The following is a 15,961-nucleotide window of genomic DNA, read 5'->3' as shown; positions in this document are numbered from 1 at the left end:
TCGTTGGGGTTTTCTGCTTGTTGTTTTAAACACAAGAACTAGGAGGTATAGAAGGAAGACAGTGAGAGCTGGGTTGTTCAGCAGTATAAGGTGGCCATTCTCACTGTGTGCTTCCTGCCCAGAATATTATGCATAAAAGTGTTTATGTAGTTTCAAGGCAAGAACCAGATACATTAAACAGAGAGTTAATAGCTCTAAATAAAGTGTGGGAGCTCCAGGTTAGAGGTGGAAAGTATTCAATTGAATATATTATATTGAGTATATTATTGTGGCATTTTGAGGAATGGAAGGAGTACCTGCTTTGGGCCACTGATGGGAGACAGGACCCTGGTATAGATCAATATTTGGTCTAAGTACAGTTTATATTGTAATATAAATCAGTTGCAGCCCATGAGATCCTGAGCTGGTAGTGACTGTTCATATTGTATCTTACAAGAACTATTGGTTCCTTCAAGTGCCTTTGAACTGACTTCCAGAAGTGATTGATTTCCTCTGTGGCCGACATTCATCCTCAGAGATAGTCTTTCACTTACATCCTTGGGTCTTAGTGATGCATGTAAGGCCTGTCAGCCAAATAGAATTTCTAGCACAAATTCTTAAATGTTATTGATGCAATAAAAATTCTGGTTTTATAGCTATAGTGTTGTACCTGTTGCTGCTTCTTTATATAGAGAGATGATTATGTTGGAACAAAGCTGTTCAAACGCAGTAACTTTCTTCCCCCCCCGATAGTCTTACTGTAAGAGTATTTAAGCTGCCATGCCTACAAAGTGCTATAGCTTGCCTTTAGCATGCTCCTTCTGTCTGTGTTTAAAGAAATTTCCTGTGCACTGTAGAGCTAAAATTGTCTGCTCAAGAGAATTCTGCAAGAGAGCTTTGGGATATTTGTTCTGCCGTGAACATTCTAAAGCGTCTCTTTTCTGTTTGAAAAGCATAGTGTTGTCATCAGTTCTTAGGATATTTCTTTCTCTGGAAAAGTCCTTTTTATTATAGCAATAGTTCTCAGATTTACAGCTTAGAGTGAGATTCTCACAGTGTTATTTCTTTAGAACAGAAAAATTGGACATATGCTTATCATTGAACGCTTTCTCTCTTAAGTCCCCTGATGCCTATCAACAATACATTGAGCAAAACCACCTGTTCTTCACTCTTCATCATGTATTTCATATTCTCTCAGCATCTGTTGCTAGAAAAACACATCTCTCAAAACATAGAGTTTAGTTTTTGAATAAATACTGTTGTTAATAACATAGGATAAATAGGTGGCATTTCCCCGGGAAATTCCTTAGGATTTAGAGAGTGTTCATCTATAACACACAGAAATTATTTCAATGAAAAAGATATTTTCAAAGAATTGTTATGAATGGTTTTCTCTATTTGAAAGAAGAGTGTTCATTCTATTTAGTCACTTATTAAAGGAAATTTAGTTACTTAATGTGTGACATTGGAATTGTGGAAAAGTTGTGGTTAAATTATTAACTTCTTGAAATCTATATTGATTACTTTTTTGGTCTTGTTTTGGTTTCTTTGTATCCTCAGATAGAGGAGAGATACCTCCAAGTTTGGACCACAGCCTAGCTGATGCATCTAAGCCAGTCATTGTACTGGACCCAGTAACAAATAATGAAGTGCATCTAGGTGAGTTGATGGATGAGACCAAGGGACTTCCTGAATTATGTAGACTTATGAGAAAAAAAAAAGTTCATGCCACATTGTGCATAAAAAAGTGAGGATCTGAAATATTCATTTCTCTTCTGGAGAAGGTTCTGAGGGAGACATAAGAAGTGTCATAATTTTTCAGCTAAATGTTGAGTCTGGCTTTTGGAGGTGTTGCACTGAAACAATATGTATTGCTCTGAGCTTGTAACAAGACTAATTATGTGGTAGCATTAATGCTAATCTCCTGGACATTTTTTGTAGATTGTATAAACACTGCAGACAGTCAAACGCACTTCTTCAAAAATGAAGCAGTAGAAATACACAAAAATTTGAATACGTCTCTTTTTGCAACTGGTAGATTGATTCTGAAACCATATAAAGAAAAGGGACACCAGTTTGTCGACAAGGATACAATAGTAAGTGTGCTTTTAAAAAGTTTTATGAAATGGACTTTGTAAACAGAAGATCTGTTGGGGTGGTTGGAAATAACATATAAGGTTGAGAGGTCTGCCCTGCCCCCAAAACAAATGAACATTAATTAATTTTTTACTGGAGGTTCTTTGCATGCATATTGCCCTGCTTTGCTTTGTATTAAATCTGTATGTCCATCTGCTTCTACTTTGTAAATCTTGCAGGCAAGATAGAAATATCAGAAAAAGAAAACTGGACCCCATCCCCCTTTTGAACATCTTATTTTTCATCAGTATGGGGAAAAGAGATTGCAGCTCTGCTGGCTGATTTGGGTTTTCATCTTTGTTATGTGTGTGCAAGTGTTTTCTTGGATATCTTCTTTAAATGGTGCTAACCTTAGAACCCTTTGGCTTCCATTAAGGCTTTCCATATTATCCATGGCAAAGCTATTGTGACATTACATAACGCGTCGTATTGCCTGACTGCAGGGGACTGCTTCTATGTTCCAGCAGGTGAGTGTGTGCTTGTTGGGAGTGCAGGAGCCTACATCAGCATGCTGGGAATCAAATCCAAACAGAATTTCTGAATAGCCAGTGGGATAGTACAGGGTGAGGAAGAATGGAATATGACAAAACACTGGACGTAGGTTGATCATGTAATGGTTGAATGCAGGGATACACATACCTCTTGTGGCCTCAAAGTTTTGATGACGCTACCAACTTCTAAGAGTAAATTTCTCTTGGTTTTCTGATTCTGTCACTAGCTGTAGTGTTGAGGAAGACAGCCGAATGTTACTCATAATTAATATAATTGTTTCTGTCACCGTATGCTTGCTACTCTTTTCCTATGTAAAATTATGAAAATCCATTTGGATCAGTTCACCATTTTGTGCTTTGTGCTTCTCATATATAGAAGGTTCAGCTATCTTGTTGAATAGGTTGTAACTTCATATGTTTTCTTGAGAATTTAAAGATCTGATTTTGTCCTTTTGATATAAAAGTGGCATGAATTCCATATGGGAGGCTTTTCATCAGTGGCTTAAGACACTAGTCTGGAGATTTATAGTAGTGTTAAAGCAGGCTGTACATGAAACTATAGATAGCTTTTGTGCAGCTTTCTTGTGAAGGGGCTTATCTTCAGAAATTGAGGAATTAGCCCATCTTTTCCCTGTTAACTTTTCAGCACAGTGTCCTGACTGAACAGTCATTGCTCAGTTAATGCTTGGTGCTTTGAAGCTGTTTTTTGGTGTTACAATCTTAAAAGTCTAGTGGGTCTGCAGAGACAATTTTGAATTTGCTTTTTGGGAAAGCAGATTATATAAAATGCTGAAAGTTTTGTATGACCATAAGGATCTACACTTCATTCTTCCCTGCTTCCTGATGGCTGCTCTCAGTATGGCTGGATGGGCAATGCAATGTTGGTGGCAGGTGATCCCTGTAATTCACTGTGTGGCCGTATATGAATGTGAGGATGTTGTTCATTCCCAGTGTTCAGGGCCTATTAGATAATTCTGTTTTGTGGCCATGTTAGTGTGCAAAACTCAAGTCAAGATCTGCAGATAAGTTTCCATGTACAATTTTTATTGATATTTTCTGTAGGAATAAATTGAAGTAAATTCAGTCACCTTAAAGTTTTATTGTGGGTTTTGAGAGCTGAGAGTTCATGCCTGTTACATTCTTCTCAGTAAAAATCTTCTAAGCACAGATGAAAGTAAATGACATTAGGTGTATTCCTTGTCATCTCTTTGAAATGCACTGACCTGCCTATTGGAGTGGCATCCTAGATTAAGAGTTAATATACTTTCTGTTAAAATATATTAAATGGAATTATACTTGGCTGACTTAAAAAAGGAGAGGACTTAAAAAATTGCCAGTGGATCCTAAGGAAAACTTACTCTGTTTTTCTTTGTAGGAAATGGATATAACATACGAAATCTTCTAAATGAAGACTGTGTTCTTCTCTTCACCCAACTCAAAGACAGGTGAAGAACTTTCTGCAAAGAAGTTTGCTTAAACACTTGTCAAATTTTTGTATGTTCTGAAGTCCTTTTTACGTACACAGGTGTTTGAGTGGGCCCACCCTAACATTACAAATGAATACAGAGCAGCTGAAATCAAGATAAGAAGAGTTGAGGGAAAAAACACAGAAGAATGTTGGTTGTTTGCTGTCAAACTGAAATGGCATACTGAAGGGCCTTGCTCTGAATCAGTCACTGTTCTTGTGCCATCCAGTGACAGAAAGATAAAAGTATGAAATGTGTGGGTGTATTTGTTGTTCCAAATTGTATCAATATGCCTAATCTCCCTAAAGATGCTTAGCACTTGAAAAAAAGTTGGCATCCTCAGCTAACATCTGATAGATAGTCTTAACGACTGCCTGGTACAACCTGCTTAGAATAATCTCTGTTTAAATGACAAACCTGCTGTTTGCATTCCAGTAATTGTTGTCTAGGAGATGGGCTGCTGCAAGGCTGCTGTGCTGGGGTCCAGCTGCCTTCTCATATGTTAACGACAGGCAACCCTTCCTTGTCTGGCAGCTGGATGATTAGTGCCTCCAATCTGAATAGGAAAATAGGAGCTCTTAAGTAGGAGCTTATCACTTGTGTCTTTTGTGTGGAAGCTATGGCCTGATTAGCTCTGAACATTGTTGATAGCTTTATTTTGTGTAACAGTGATAGGTCATTGCCAAATGTATTACTTTAATATCTCCTTTTGATTTGCTTGCTGTGTTCCTGGATAATAATGAGGACCTTTGGGAAAGCTGTAATTATACTGTATACTCCAGAAGCCAAGTCTAGACAGCAGATGGTATACATAGCATTTGTCTCCCAAGCTCTTTGAGGTTCCTTCTGGCTGAAGATAAGGATAAACTACAGCTCTTCTCATATGCTGCTTTCTTTCTCTGGTCATTGCTATCCTTGAAGAGAAGGAGATAAGGAAAATTGAATTGGAATTGTGAACTCTTAAGGACTTGAGGATTGAGCACTAACCTTGTAACCAGTCTTGGCCATGATCTTTATGCTAAATCTAGAGTATACATTAAAGTAGGAAAGAGAAATTGGCTTTCAGCTCTCAGCTAATTCCCTGTGTCTGTGAAAGGTCTTGGACACCAATATTGTGCCTCTGTGAAAGATCCTTTGGATTGGGGAATTTGAGCTAATACTTTGTCATTCTCTTTGAAGCTCCTATGGCTAGTGCATAAGTAGACTGACAGTGGAAATACTTGGTAGAAGTTGTGTGCTTTCTTTTCAGTCATGGCTAAGTCTCATGTAGCTCTGAGAAGATGAAACAGGAACGTGCCTGTCTTGAAACAAACTATTTACTGTCAGAGTTCAGACTACACAGAAAGTCCTTTTTTTTCCAGTCCTTTTTTTCAACTTTTGTAAGCAGTTTAAGAGTTAAAAAAGAAAAAAGTCATTTAGTCACTCCGTATAAATTTGATGTTGGCAGCTTTTCTAAATTTTGGGCTTGGGTTGGTCTCTTCAAGGTCAGCAAGATTCAAATAATGTCCTTCCTGTGCTGGAGCCATACCAGCTACCAGATGGGCACACATGCTGTCTCACTGCTTGAGGGGATCCCACCCACTAAAACGTTTAGTTTTTAAGTCTTTCAGCTCCTCAGGCCTACAGAGATCTGGAACTTTGCCACTTGGAAAAAGTACAGGGCTAGGATTAAACCTAAGACTCTGCTTCTAACCCAAGCAGGTCTCCCAGCGGTCAGGCCATGGATGTGATGGTCTCTGATCTCAGCAGCAAATTGGCTCCAGTTAAAAATGAGAACAAGAAAACTTTTCAGTTGTGTTAATAGCCAGGGAGTTCTGAACAAAAATGCCCTGCAGATTCTTTTCTGTGTTACCTCTCTGCAGATTGGGTTGCAGAAGGATGGATACTGAAGGGGTTAGTGTAGGTAACTTATGTGTATGGACTGCAGGGCTTGTGGTCCTGAAGGAGAGTGTGGGTGGATGCTGTGGCAGAGCTCAGCAGGCTGCTGCTTTCCAGGGATGTGTTTTCATTAGGTGGGCTGGGATAAGAAGTGATGACTGTCATATCAGGCACAGATGTGTCTTTGCCCCCTGCAACTTGGCAGCAAGATCATGAGGGGTTTTCTTTTGAGTCAAGAGAAATAGTTCTTCAGGATGCTTTCTAAGGCAGATTTAATGTGTGCAGACCTTTTCCTGACACAGGCTGGAAAGTGCAGGTGTTCAAATGCAGGTTTCAGGTCAGCATGCCTGTTTGTGTTTTCCTAATTCTATGGCTGGGAGTGTCAGGGAGAACAGGGCAGATTTGGTAAAGTATGTCACTTTTTAGGCTGGATGGCTTTGTTGCTCTCTGGCTGGTTGGTTTCTTGAGACAAGTGTCTTGTGTAGTTTGCAGAGAACATTTTGTAGCTGGACTACATCTGAATATGATTGTGGTTTACCTTTTTTAAGAAGCAATATCAAGTTTGTCAAGGGATGTTCTCTGGAATACTGCTCTGGTTTAGCAACAGTTCTATTATTTGTCAGTAGATGGGGCTTCAAGCACAGCTCTTAGTCCTTTGTTGGCCTCTGGGCTCAGGAGGATCTGGTTTTTGAAAGGCAGGAAGAACGGTGTGTTAGAGGTGGAGTTAAATTTAGTTGAATTCTCTTGCAAAGAGATGTAAATCAGTTGCCATTCACAGTAGGACTTAACTACTGAAGGTTGCTACATCCATTCAGTTACATGGATGTTGTACTTGTTGCAGCCACTTGCACAAAATTGTTCTTTAAAACATTAGTACACAGCAGGACCTCGGTTGTTCACTGTTGGTCTGGATTGCATTTCAAAATTTTTCTTCAACTTGGCACTTGTTAGAAATTTGCTGCTGTGTCATTAGCCTAAATATAGTGTGAGGAGGTGCAGGAGAATCTTCTGAGTGCCAGGACTCCTATGGCTGCTGAGTTCTGCAGTGTGTCAGTCAATAATCAGTTGCTAGTCAGAAGCAGCAGCTGATGTTTCACCTCTGCCTGGTCTCATTTCGGTTCCTGCTTCCTACATTTTTGTGTACAGCAGGCCAAATGGGATATTGCAAAAAATTAAGTCTTTTCTGAAATGTGACGAGTTAGTTCTTCCTGCAAACATGTGATTCTTTTTGCCAGCCTCTTTTCTGTTCTGCTGAGTAATCTCACTTCCACTGGCTACTGTGGTTTCGCCAGGTGTTTGTGGAGCTAGGCTGAAGTTGGTTAACCAGTGTTACCTGTTGTGGAGTCAAGTTGGGATCTTTGTGTTGAAGGAGACAAAATGTGAGATACTGTTCCTGGAGGATACATGCTGATATCCTAGTGGGCATCCCTGTTTTTCAGTATTTTAATTCATTGCTTTCTATCAGCAGTAATTGAGAGAGCTGGAAACAAAAGCCAAGTCACATATTTCAGCTTTATGTTAATAGGTTCATGTGTTCTATAGTATAGTAACATCCAGGGTCTTCTTTTAAGAGGCTTAACTGAGAAGTCATGCCACAATAAAAAGCCACAGCTTTGAAGGCTGTGGCTCCCTTCAAAAAAATTACAAGTTAGTAGGTTCTTTTGCAAATCTATCTTTTTGTAGTTTTATTTGTTTGGAAAGCTGTTCCTGTTTTTTTAAAGAAAGCTTTTTGAAGCTTAAATTAGCAGAAGAGTGATTGCAGAACAGTCAGATGTGTATGCACATCCATATTTGTACAACTCTGTAAATCTAAAATAGGAGATTGTGAGCTGAGTAATTACAGACAAAATAAACAGGACCAATAAAACAAACTGTTGAGGCACATGTACAGCTTCTTCTATTTTGCAAGTGCACAACTAAATTGGTTATCTGCAGATGATTTTAAATTAACATTTGGGGAATGCAATAGACCTAAAGAGCTGTTTCCTCATTTCATAACAGTTGAAAAGGCATTTCAGCATGAGGGAATATTTCTTGTATTTCTACTGTTGTATAGACTCTGCATGATGTCTTTTGTAATACAGGATTTACTTTAAGTGGTGATTGATTGCAGGTGATACATCTAGCTGAAGAGCATGGCCATGCCTCTCTAATGGTATTGACAGCTGTTGTAACTGAATATCTTAGGTCTTCCAAGCTGGTACATTTCCTTGGCAGAATCCTGTCACTTCACAGATGTTCACAAATACAGTCAGAAGTGATCTCAAAGGTTGGTTCCCAAACCTTTTGGGTTGCATGGATGAGCTTCAGTTAGGATTTGACAACCAAAGTGAGTCTTATTGTCCAGTTCTGAGATGAAAACATGGTTGATTATCAGTCAGAACAGTGGGCTGTAGATCATTAGGAAACAAATTTGTTAAAAGTTTTGTCCGCAGAGCTGCTCTGTGGTTTTAAGCCCACTCATAAAGCTCCTGTTCTGATCTGCTTCATTTGAGCTTCTGTGCCCAAGTAAAGGTACAACACAAAGCGCTGTAAAACCAGAGGTACTTTGTATTCCTTCTGCAGTCCTGTTTGGAGCACAAGAGCAACACTGATTGAAACCAGGAGCTGGAAGAAACAAAGTGTTTACTTTGTCAGCTTCACTGTTGAGATGCAAGTCTAAAAATGCTCACAGAAATTAATATCTAGAATAAGATTTTTATTTCTCTTTGCAGCTTGATAAGTAAGGACTTTTAAATTTGAAAACTGAAGAATTCCAGTACTCTTGACAAATATTTTGGAAGTTTATTAAATGGGTATGATAGCTGTTAACACACATTATTTCGTTTAGCTTATTAAACTTTTTCACTGTGATGGTGTTTAAAGATGCCTTTTCCTGTGTTTTCAGTAACAGTACCTGAAATGAGAATTGATCAAGATGGCAGATGCATGGTAACCTGTGAGGGTGTCTTCTGAAGTCAACGTGCTGTAAAGAGGGAGGGGAAAGGAGTTATAGGGGAGGTGTGAATGGAATGAAGAGCTCTGTGTTAGTGCTCAGAGGTGCTACAGACCTAGGTTAACCTGATCTAGGTAAACCTGATCTAGGTTATGCAAAGCATTTTCAGTGAAGCTCAGTAACTTTGAAAATATTGATATGGGAAAGGTTTTCTGGTGTTGGTGCCACAAGGACACAGCTGTCTCTGCTGGTAAACCACACTCCTGGTTTGGGATTCTAATAGTGATCAGATCACCTGCATTTGAGAACATTGTGTCATCTTATCTAAAACTACAGGGTTCAGCTAATGAGTGTGATGGATAATCCACCTAAGAAAAGGCCTGAATTGAATGAATTTTACCCTTTCTTTATGTTAGCAACACTTTGGTGTTGTAGTACAGTGGGGGTAATTACAAGAATTGAAAGTTAATTACAAAAAAGTTCTTTTCAAACACTATCTGGACTTGAAATTTTATTGCTGACAAAGAGGGGGCTCCCCTAGGATGCAGTAGCCTATTCACCGAAGAAACTGAGCATTTCTCCTATATTTCAGTTAGTGCCAAGTGAGCTCTGAGGCTAATTAATCAAAACAAATTCACAATTAAGGCCAGGAAGGAAGACTAATTAAGTAGACAGTTAAGAAAAGTGCTGAAGAAGGGAGCAACCTTACGGGGAAAGTATGAGACTCCCAGTACTGGCCCATGAAGGACAATTAAGTGATAATTGCAGAGGCCTTTTTACATCTAGCAAATGCTGCCTGCCTTTTATTATGGCTGATTTTCTTAGTAGAAGCAGGCATTTGCCTGATGAGCAGCTAAGCTCTACTACACACTTTTAAGGTAATTCTCAGGTAAAGCAGAGAGGTTGCTGCAGCTATAAGTTAGAACTCAGCTCCTAGGCTTGAACAGTATTTTAGATAGTGAAAAAGCCCCACTGTGTTTTAAAGACAAACTAAATGTTCGCTTTATTTCCCTCTTCATTTTGTGGCATACCAAGTCCATGTTAGCATCCTGTTTAACCTTTCAGACAAATTACACTGAGTGAACTATCAGAATTTAGAATGGCTTCATTTTGTTCAGTTGCTCACCCCACTGAAGCTCACAGAATCATTACCTTGTAATGAAATGGCTTCTGCTGCTTATGACCTTGTATTGGGTTTGTATGGCCAGGGTTTGATAGTGGTGGGGGGTGGATACTGGGATGGCTTTTGTAGGAAGCCAGCAGCAGCTTCCCTGTGACAGAGCCAATGCCAGACTGCTCCAGTGCCAACCTGCCGCTGGCCAAGGCTGAGCCCACCAGAGTTGGTGGTAACTATGCCGTGGTAACATTTAAGAATGAAAAAAATGCTACTGTGCAGAAGTTATTATTGCCAGAGAAGAGAAGAGTGAGGATAAGTGAGAGAAACAGCCCTGCCCACACCCAGGTCAGTGCAGAAGGAGCCAGGATGAGATCCAGGCACTGGAGCTGAGATTCCCCTGCAGCCTGAGACAGTAATGGGTGAGTGATCTCTGCCTGTCCTCATCTCGACCCAGGAGCCTCTCCTTGTATTTCCTCTCGCCTGTCCAGCTGAGTGAGGAGAGTGACAGCAACTTTGGTGGGCACCTGGCATCCAGCCTGGGTCAGCCCACCGTCCTGCACTCATGCTGCAGGATGCATTTGTGGGTTTTGCTGGGAAAAAAAGAGGAGGAACCTACAACACTGGTATTGTTTTAACTGAAAATATTTAAAATGTTCTTCTGAAGAACTTTTTAAGTTAGCAAAGCTAATCTCTGATGAGATGCTGAGGTGTTTAGATGAGGTACAAACCCCAGATTTCCTGCATCCCTTCTTGCTTGTTTCCATTGAACTGTGATGCTAATGAAATACAAAACCTCTCTTAATTTATTTGATTTAGCATGGGCTATAGATTTGCGTAAGTGTTCCCTTTTTTTCCCACCTCATATCTGGAACTTGAATTATTACAGAAATTACAGTGGAGAGGTCACCTCAAGTATATATTGAAATGTTGATGATAATTTCCTTTTTTTCATTAAATTCCGTGTTATTACTGTGCCACTGTGATGTACTGTGTCTTTATAGGCAAGTTGGCAGTTGTCTTCTTGAAGTATCTGCCCCAAGTTCACTTTTGTCTCCTTTTTTTTCTTCCTTCTCTTGGAACAGGCTGCAGGATGAGGCATTCACCTGCTGCTGTTTCAGCTCAGCTGTTTCATCAAGTTTCAATCTGCTCCTTCATTTTTTGTCTTGCTGCCTAAACTAATTTCCTGCCCTATTTGGATGCATTTTCCTTACCAAAGCTTTCTTTGCTGTCTTTTTGCCACTTGCAAGGATTGAATAATTTTTTAGCTCAGTTCCAGGTGTTTGAATTATTTCAGAGGTGTTCTTGTGCCTGAAGGTTCTTTGCTACCTCTCCTGCAAGTTTTGTATGGGGCCTGGCATAGCTTTCAGTTTTCACCCTCAGAGAGGTGATGCAAAGCTTTCTTTGGCCTCTGTTCTTTGAAGGACTTTTGTGTAGTTTTAATCCCAAGAAGGTTGGCTTAGGATGTCACTGGCAAGGTGTTTGTATTGTCATCATCTGCTGTTTTCCTGGCTGCAGAAGCAGAACTGAGACTGCTTCAGGCCCACTTGGTTGCCCTTGAACCTCGTCCATCTGCTGAGGCTGGCTCTGCAGTGCTGTAAGAATCCATCCTAGCACCATTCCCCATGGCCAGACTTAACCTGGAGCACCGTAGTATTGTGCTGTTTGCTCCTCTTAGAGCACTAATTCAGCGTGCTGGTGACTTCCTTTGCCTTGGCACAATCTTGATGTGTGTCTGCCATCACTTAGGCACCACGCCATACCCTGATTTTGTGTTGGCAGGCTAGTCCAGGCATTCACCTGCTCTCACATCTTCATGCCTCTTGCCAGTGGGAATGCCGCCTGGCACCAGCTGGTTTTGGCACAGAGGTGTGCCCACTGCTGCATGTGTGGGTGTGGATCTCTCATGTGCCCTCTCACACCCTCTTGCTGCTTGACTTTTCTGGTAAATTCCAGGAGAAAGTAATCTTCCAGGTTTTTAGTGTTTCTGCAGTGTCTAAGGAGCCTAGACTGAAAGAGATGTGTTAGGTGGCCCCTCAGAATCAGCTTCATACATTTCTCTTGGAGATGGGGCTGAGACCTGGTCAAGCACATGTGACATAGCCTTCCATGTGGAACAGTTCTGTCCACAGAGTCCAGATCCCGTCATCTCTGTTTTGCCATTCTTAGTGCCCTGGGTGGGAGTGTGTGTTTGCAAAGCACATCAGAGTGTTGGTGTGCACACTTGGCATCCTCATTCTTCTTGCTGTGGTTACTGCAGAGAGGTCAAGAGCTACAGAAGAGATCAGGAAACACAGGCTTGTGTCAGTGGAAAGTGCTTATCTGAATCCAAGGCAGCCAGCTCTTGATGGTCATGCTTGAGCAGAAGTGTTGGATCAAATGGCTTCCAGAGGTCCCCTCTGCCCTCAGACATCCTGTGAAGTTGCAACCTGCTCTTCTATAAGTTTAGTTCATGCTTTTTTGGGGAAAACCCTTATTTCTGTGCCCCTAAAGTGGAGAGCAGTCTTCCATGCCACACCAGTATTGCCACCAGCGTGTGGGGTGTGCCTGAGCCCCAGCCACTGCCATTCCTTTCTCCACGCTAAAGGACAAAACAGGCGCAGTAAGTAGAGTCACAAGTGTCAGCTTTAACCTTATCGCCTTTCTGTCTTTGCTCTAAGGAGTCCCTCTAGGGCAGACACACACCTTGGTTTGATGAGAAGCCCACTGCTCAGGTTGGGTGAATTAGCTACCACTTTTCTGCACATACACCCCGAAACATTTTGCTGTATTTGTATAGTGGCTTATTATTTTCACCTGCAGGTCTTAACAGCATTCTTTATTCTGTGCATGGGCTTTAAACCAGTTGAAAATTTGACATCTTGCATAGTCCAGGCTATCAAGTGTCTGCTTTTGCCATATAACTCTACATGAGGAGTAGCAGTACTCAGCTGTCACTTGATGTGGGGAATTGCATCAGTTATTATTCTCTCAGCAAGCATTTTAGTTCGTAGTTATTTTCCCTACTGTCAGCAGCTTTTTGTGACCTTTGGAACTGCAGACCAGAGATTGTGAAGCATTTGTGTAAACCCAAGTTAAAGGGAATTCAAATACACACAAGATCTTTATAAAAATAACAAGAAACTTACATGCACATTAACTACTGAGGCCTCTTGGTCCTTCACAAGATATAATTTGTACTTGAAATGGCTTAGGAGAATTCCTGGAGAGCAAGTGTCAGTGCCACAACCAGGTGTGGCTTTGACAGCTCCAGGTTTTGCACAGATGAGCACATTTGTCAGAGACCACTATTAGTGAAATTAAATTAGGCTAATGTGCTCTTTTGAGCATAATTGAAATAATACTAATGTTTTTATTGATTTGCCACTGGAGTAGGTGAATGTTGTGATGTCCTTGCTGCTGTGAGTACAATTTGCAGTTGTTCCACTTTACTGTCTTGTAACTCCCCAATATTATGGCATAGGTAGGCCTATTTTTTAACTGTGTTAATTTGAACTAATTGCTGGGTTTTTTTATAATTTAGAGGAAGAGCAAGAAATGTGTTGATGGACACCTCTTCCCCATAACTTTACCTGCAAATTGAAGATCATCTAATGCAGAAGCGTTCTAAAGAACACTGAACATTTTCATCGGACACCCCAGTTTTAGGGGCATGTTGTTTCATTGATCTTAAAGATCTTTCTTCAGTGTAAATGGTAAATACATAGTTTGTTATGAATTTTCTTTTGTATCAATAAATATTAAGTAATGCAAATCAGTTTTAATTTCTTTGTTTTTAAATAATTTCAGAATCAGTTTTCTAGCATTCCATGTGGTTTTGAAAATGCAGATAATTGCATGAGTTTGACTTGTAAATATTTGTGAATAAATATGTGTGTTATCCTGAGTGGCATCAAGGATGTAATGAACTGAAATGTTTCACTGTTTCTTTGGAGTTACTGAAACATTCAAAGGGAGTTTGAAAGTAAAATAGTTTTCAAAGTTTTCAAAGGATAGAGTCATAGAATCATTAAGGTTGGAAAAGACCTTTAGGACCATTCAGTTCAACCATGAACCCAGCCCTGCCAAGTCCATCACTAGACTATGTCCCTGAGTACCATGTATTTTAAATACTTCCAGGGCCAGTGCTACCATGTCCCTGGGCAGCCTGTTTCAGTGCCTGACCACCCTTTCAGTGAAGAGACTTTTCCTAATACCCAGTGTACACTTCCACTGGTGTAACTTGAGGTCATTTGCTCTTATCCTGTTACCTGGCAGAAGAGACCAAGCCTCACCAGGCTACAGCCTCCTTCCAGGTGTTTGGAGAGAGAGAAGGTCACCTCTGAGCACTTGGCCTTGTTGAACCTCAGATGGCAATGGAGGTGAGATTTGAAAAACAGTTGACAATGGCTTTGGTTGCAGTTTGAATCCTTGATGTTCCTGCCAAACTTAGACAGAAACATCTGGTTGGAACGGTGCAGAATTATTTTGGTTTTCAAGTAAATCATAATCAGAGCTACATTCTGCTGCAGCATGTGATCATTCAGGGCTCTTTATATTTGGTATGTGATGACTTATGCTCTCCTCCACATTTTATACAAAATTTTCAAGGTGTTCCCATTTAGCCGGAGATGGTGCTCCCTGAGAACAAATCTTGCCTAGTCATCAGAGTGAAATAAAATAAAAACACCTCCCATCCCTTCAAGGGAAATACGGTCCATTAGTTTTTCATTTGCCAGGAGCATCAGTTTTTAATGTTTTTCCCTTTCCCTTTATCTCCTGGGAATATCAATCTGCATAGATGTATTATTAATTCCACAGCAACGAGCTCATTTTCTCAAAAATCTTTACAGTGGGTAGTAAAAGTAGGTCTCCCCAGGAATTATTTAATATCCAAATTGAACTCAAGTGCCCTATGCATAGTGCTGGGTGGCTGCTGTGGTTGGTAGTGGTCGTTGGTTGTCTTTTCCTAAAGCATCTTTGCCTCATCTGAAGTCAGATGGTTGATAAGGTGAGTATTGTAGGGTTGTTCAGCATTTAAAACTGAGGAGTCTGAATGAGTATTAAAAATAATTCTGGAACCAAAACAATTTTTGGAGGTTGGAGGGTGAGGAAAAATCCTCTTGAATAGCAGCATACTATGCTATGAATGATAGTGTATTGTTGTATAAGCATTGCAGAGAAAGGGAGCAAGAGAGGCTTCCCACTCTTGGAAAGTTCTGGAAGCTCTGCTCATTCATTCATTCATTCATTCTGGAAGCATTCATTCCTGTCAGCCATTCCCCAGGAGCAACGGTGAGCATTTTGCTGGCAGAAGCCTTGCTGAAGAGCTGGAGTTTTCCAATACTGGAAAACTGCAGTATTTCCACATGCAGTTCTCATGGTTCTTGAAGCCCTGTCTCAGTTTCAGTAAGTATTTACCATTCACTGAGGCAGCAGAGAACCTGGCTCTACAGCTCAGCCTCCTGTGGCCTCTTCTGTGCCCCTGGGTAAGTCCACATCCATGCACAGTGCTTGTGTCTCTGGGCTGTGCGGGTTGGGAAGGGGAGGGTGGTGCTGGTGTTTTCCAGAGAGCCCACACCTGGTGAGCCCTGGGTGCAGTGTAAGTCACTGTAGGGTCCCTCCAGGGCAGGACTGGATCTGGAGTCTCTCTTTCCTCACCCTGACTCGCTCGGACTGAGCTCTTTTGCTTGTGGTCTGACATGAGGAATGAGGAATGGTTACTGCTTGTGTTCTTTGCAGTGTTTAGGAGATGCTTTCACTCAGAACAGTCTCTCAGTCTCTTGTTAGTTGGCTCAAACCAATGCATCGAACAGAAACAGCAATAACCACATAAATCATGTGCTGTATTTTGATAGTCAAGAAGACTGTCTTTTTATTTTACCTGCCCTAACCGGGAAGAATCAAAATATTTGCCCTTGTTATGCCAGTTAGACTCAGTCATAATCTCATAGAAGGAGGGCAGTTCCAGTAAAACCTGCAC

The 15,961-nt window shown here is 40.8% G+C and overlaps 1 protein-coding gene across 2 annotated transcripts in view; it reads left to right on the top strand.

The window, feature by feature from the left end:
• Positions 1–13,907, top strand: part of CENPC (centromere protein C) — a 28,314-nt gene extending 14,407 nt beyond the window's left edge. The window contains exons 15-19 of one of the 2 annotated variants that reach the window (XM_026791972.2): positions 1,540–1,638; positions 1,921–2,075; positions 2,492–2,582; positions 3,982–4,051; positions 4,132–13,907. In XM_026791972.2, the coding sequence (XP_026647773.2) occupies positions 1,540–1,638; positions 1,921–2,075; positions 2,492–2,582; positions 3,982–4,051; positions 4,132–4,192 (476 nt within the window). In that variant the 3' untranslated portion in view covers positions 4,193–13,907. The remainder of the gene's footprint in view (positions 1–1,539; positions 1,639–1,920; positions 2,076–2,491; positions 2,583–3,981; positions 4,052–4,131) is intronic. The other variant, XM_014265411.3, reaches the window with a different exon arrangement.
• Positions 13,908–15,961: the final 2,054 nt, after the last annotated feature.

Source organism: Zonotrichia albicollis, chromosome 5 (assembly GCF_047830755.1).
Source record: "Zonotrichia albicollis isolate bZonAlb1 chromosome 5, bZonAlb1.hap1, whole genome shotgun sequence".
Classification (NCBI taxonomy): Eukaryota; Metazoa; Chordata; class Aves; order Passeriformes; family Passerellidae; genus Zonotrichia; species Zonotrichia albicollis.
The sequence above is the reverse complement of the archived record's forward strand: the minus strand, read 5'-3'. Positions and strand labels throughout refer to the sequence as shown.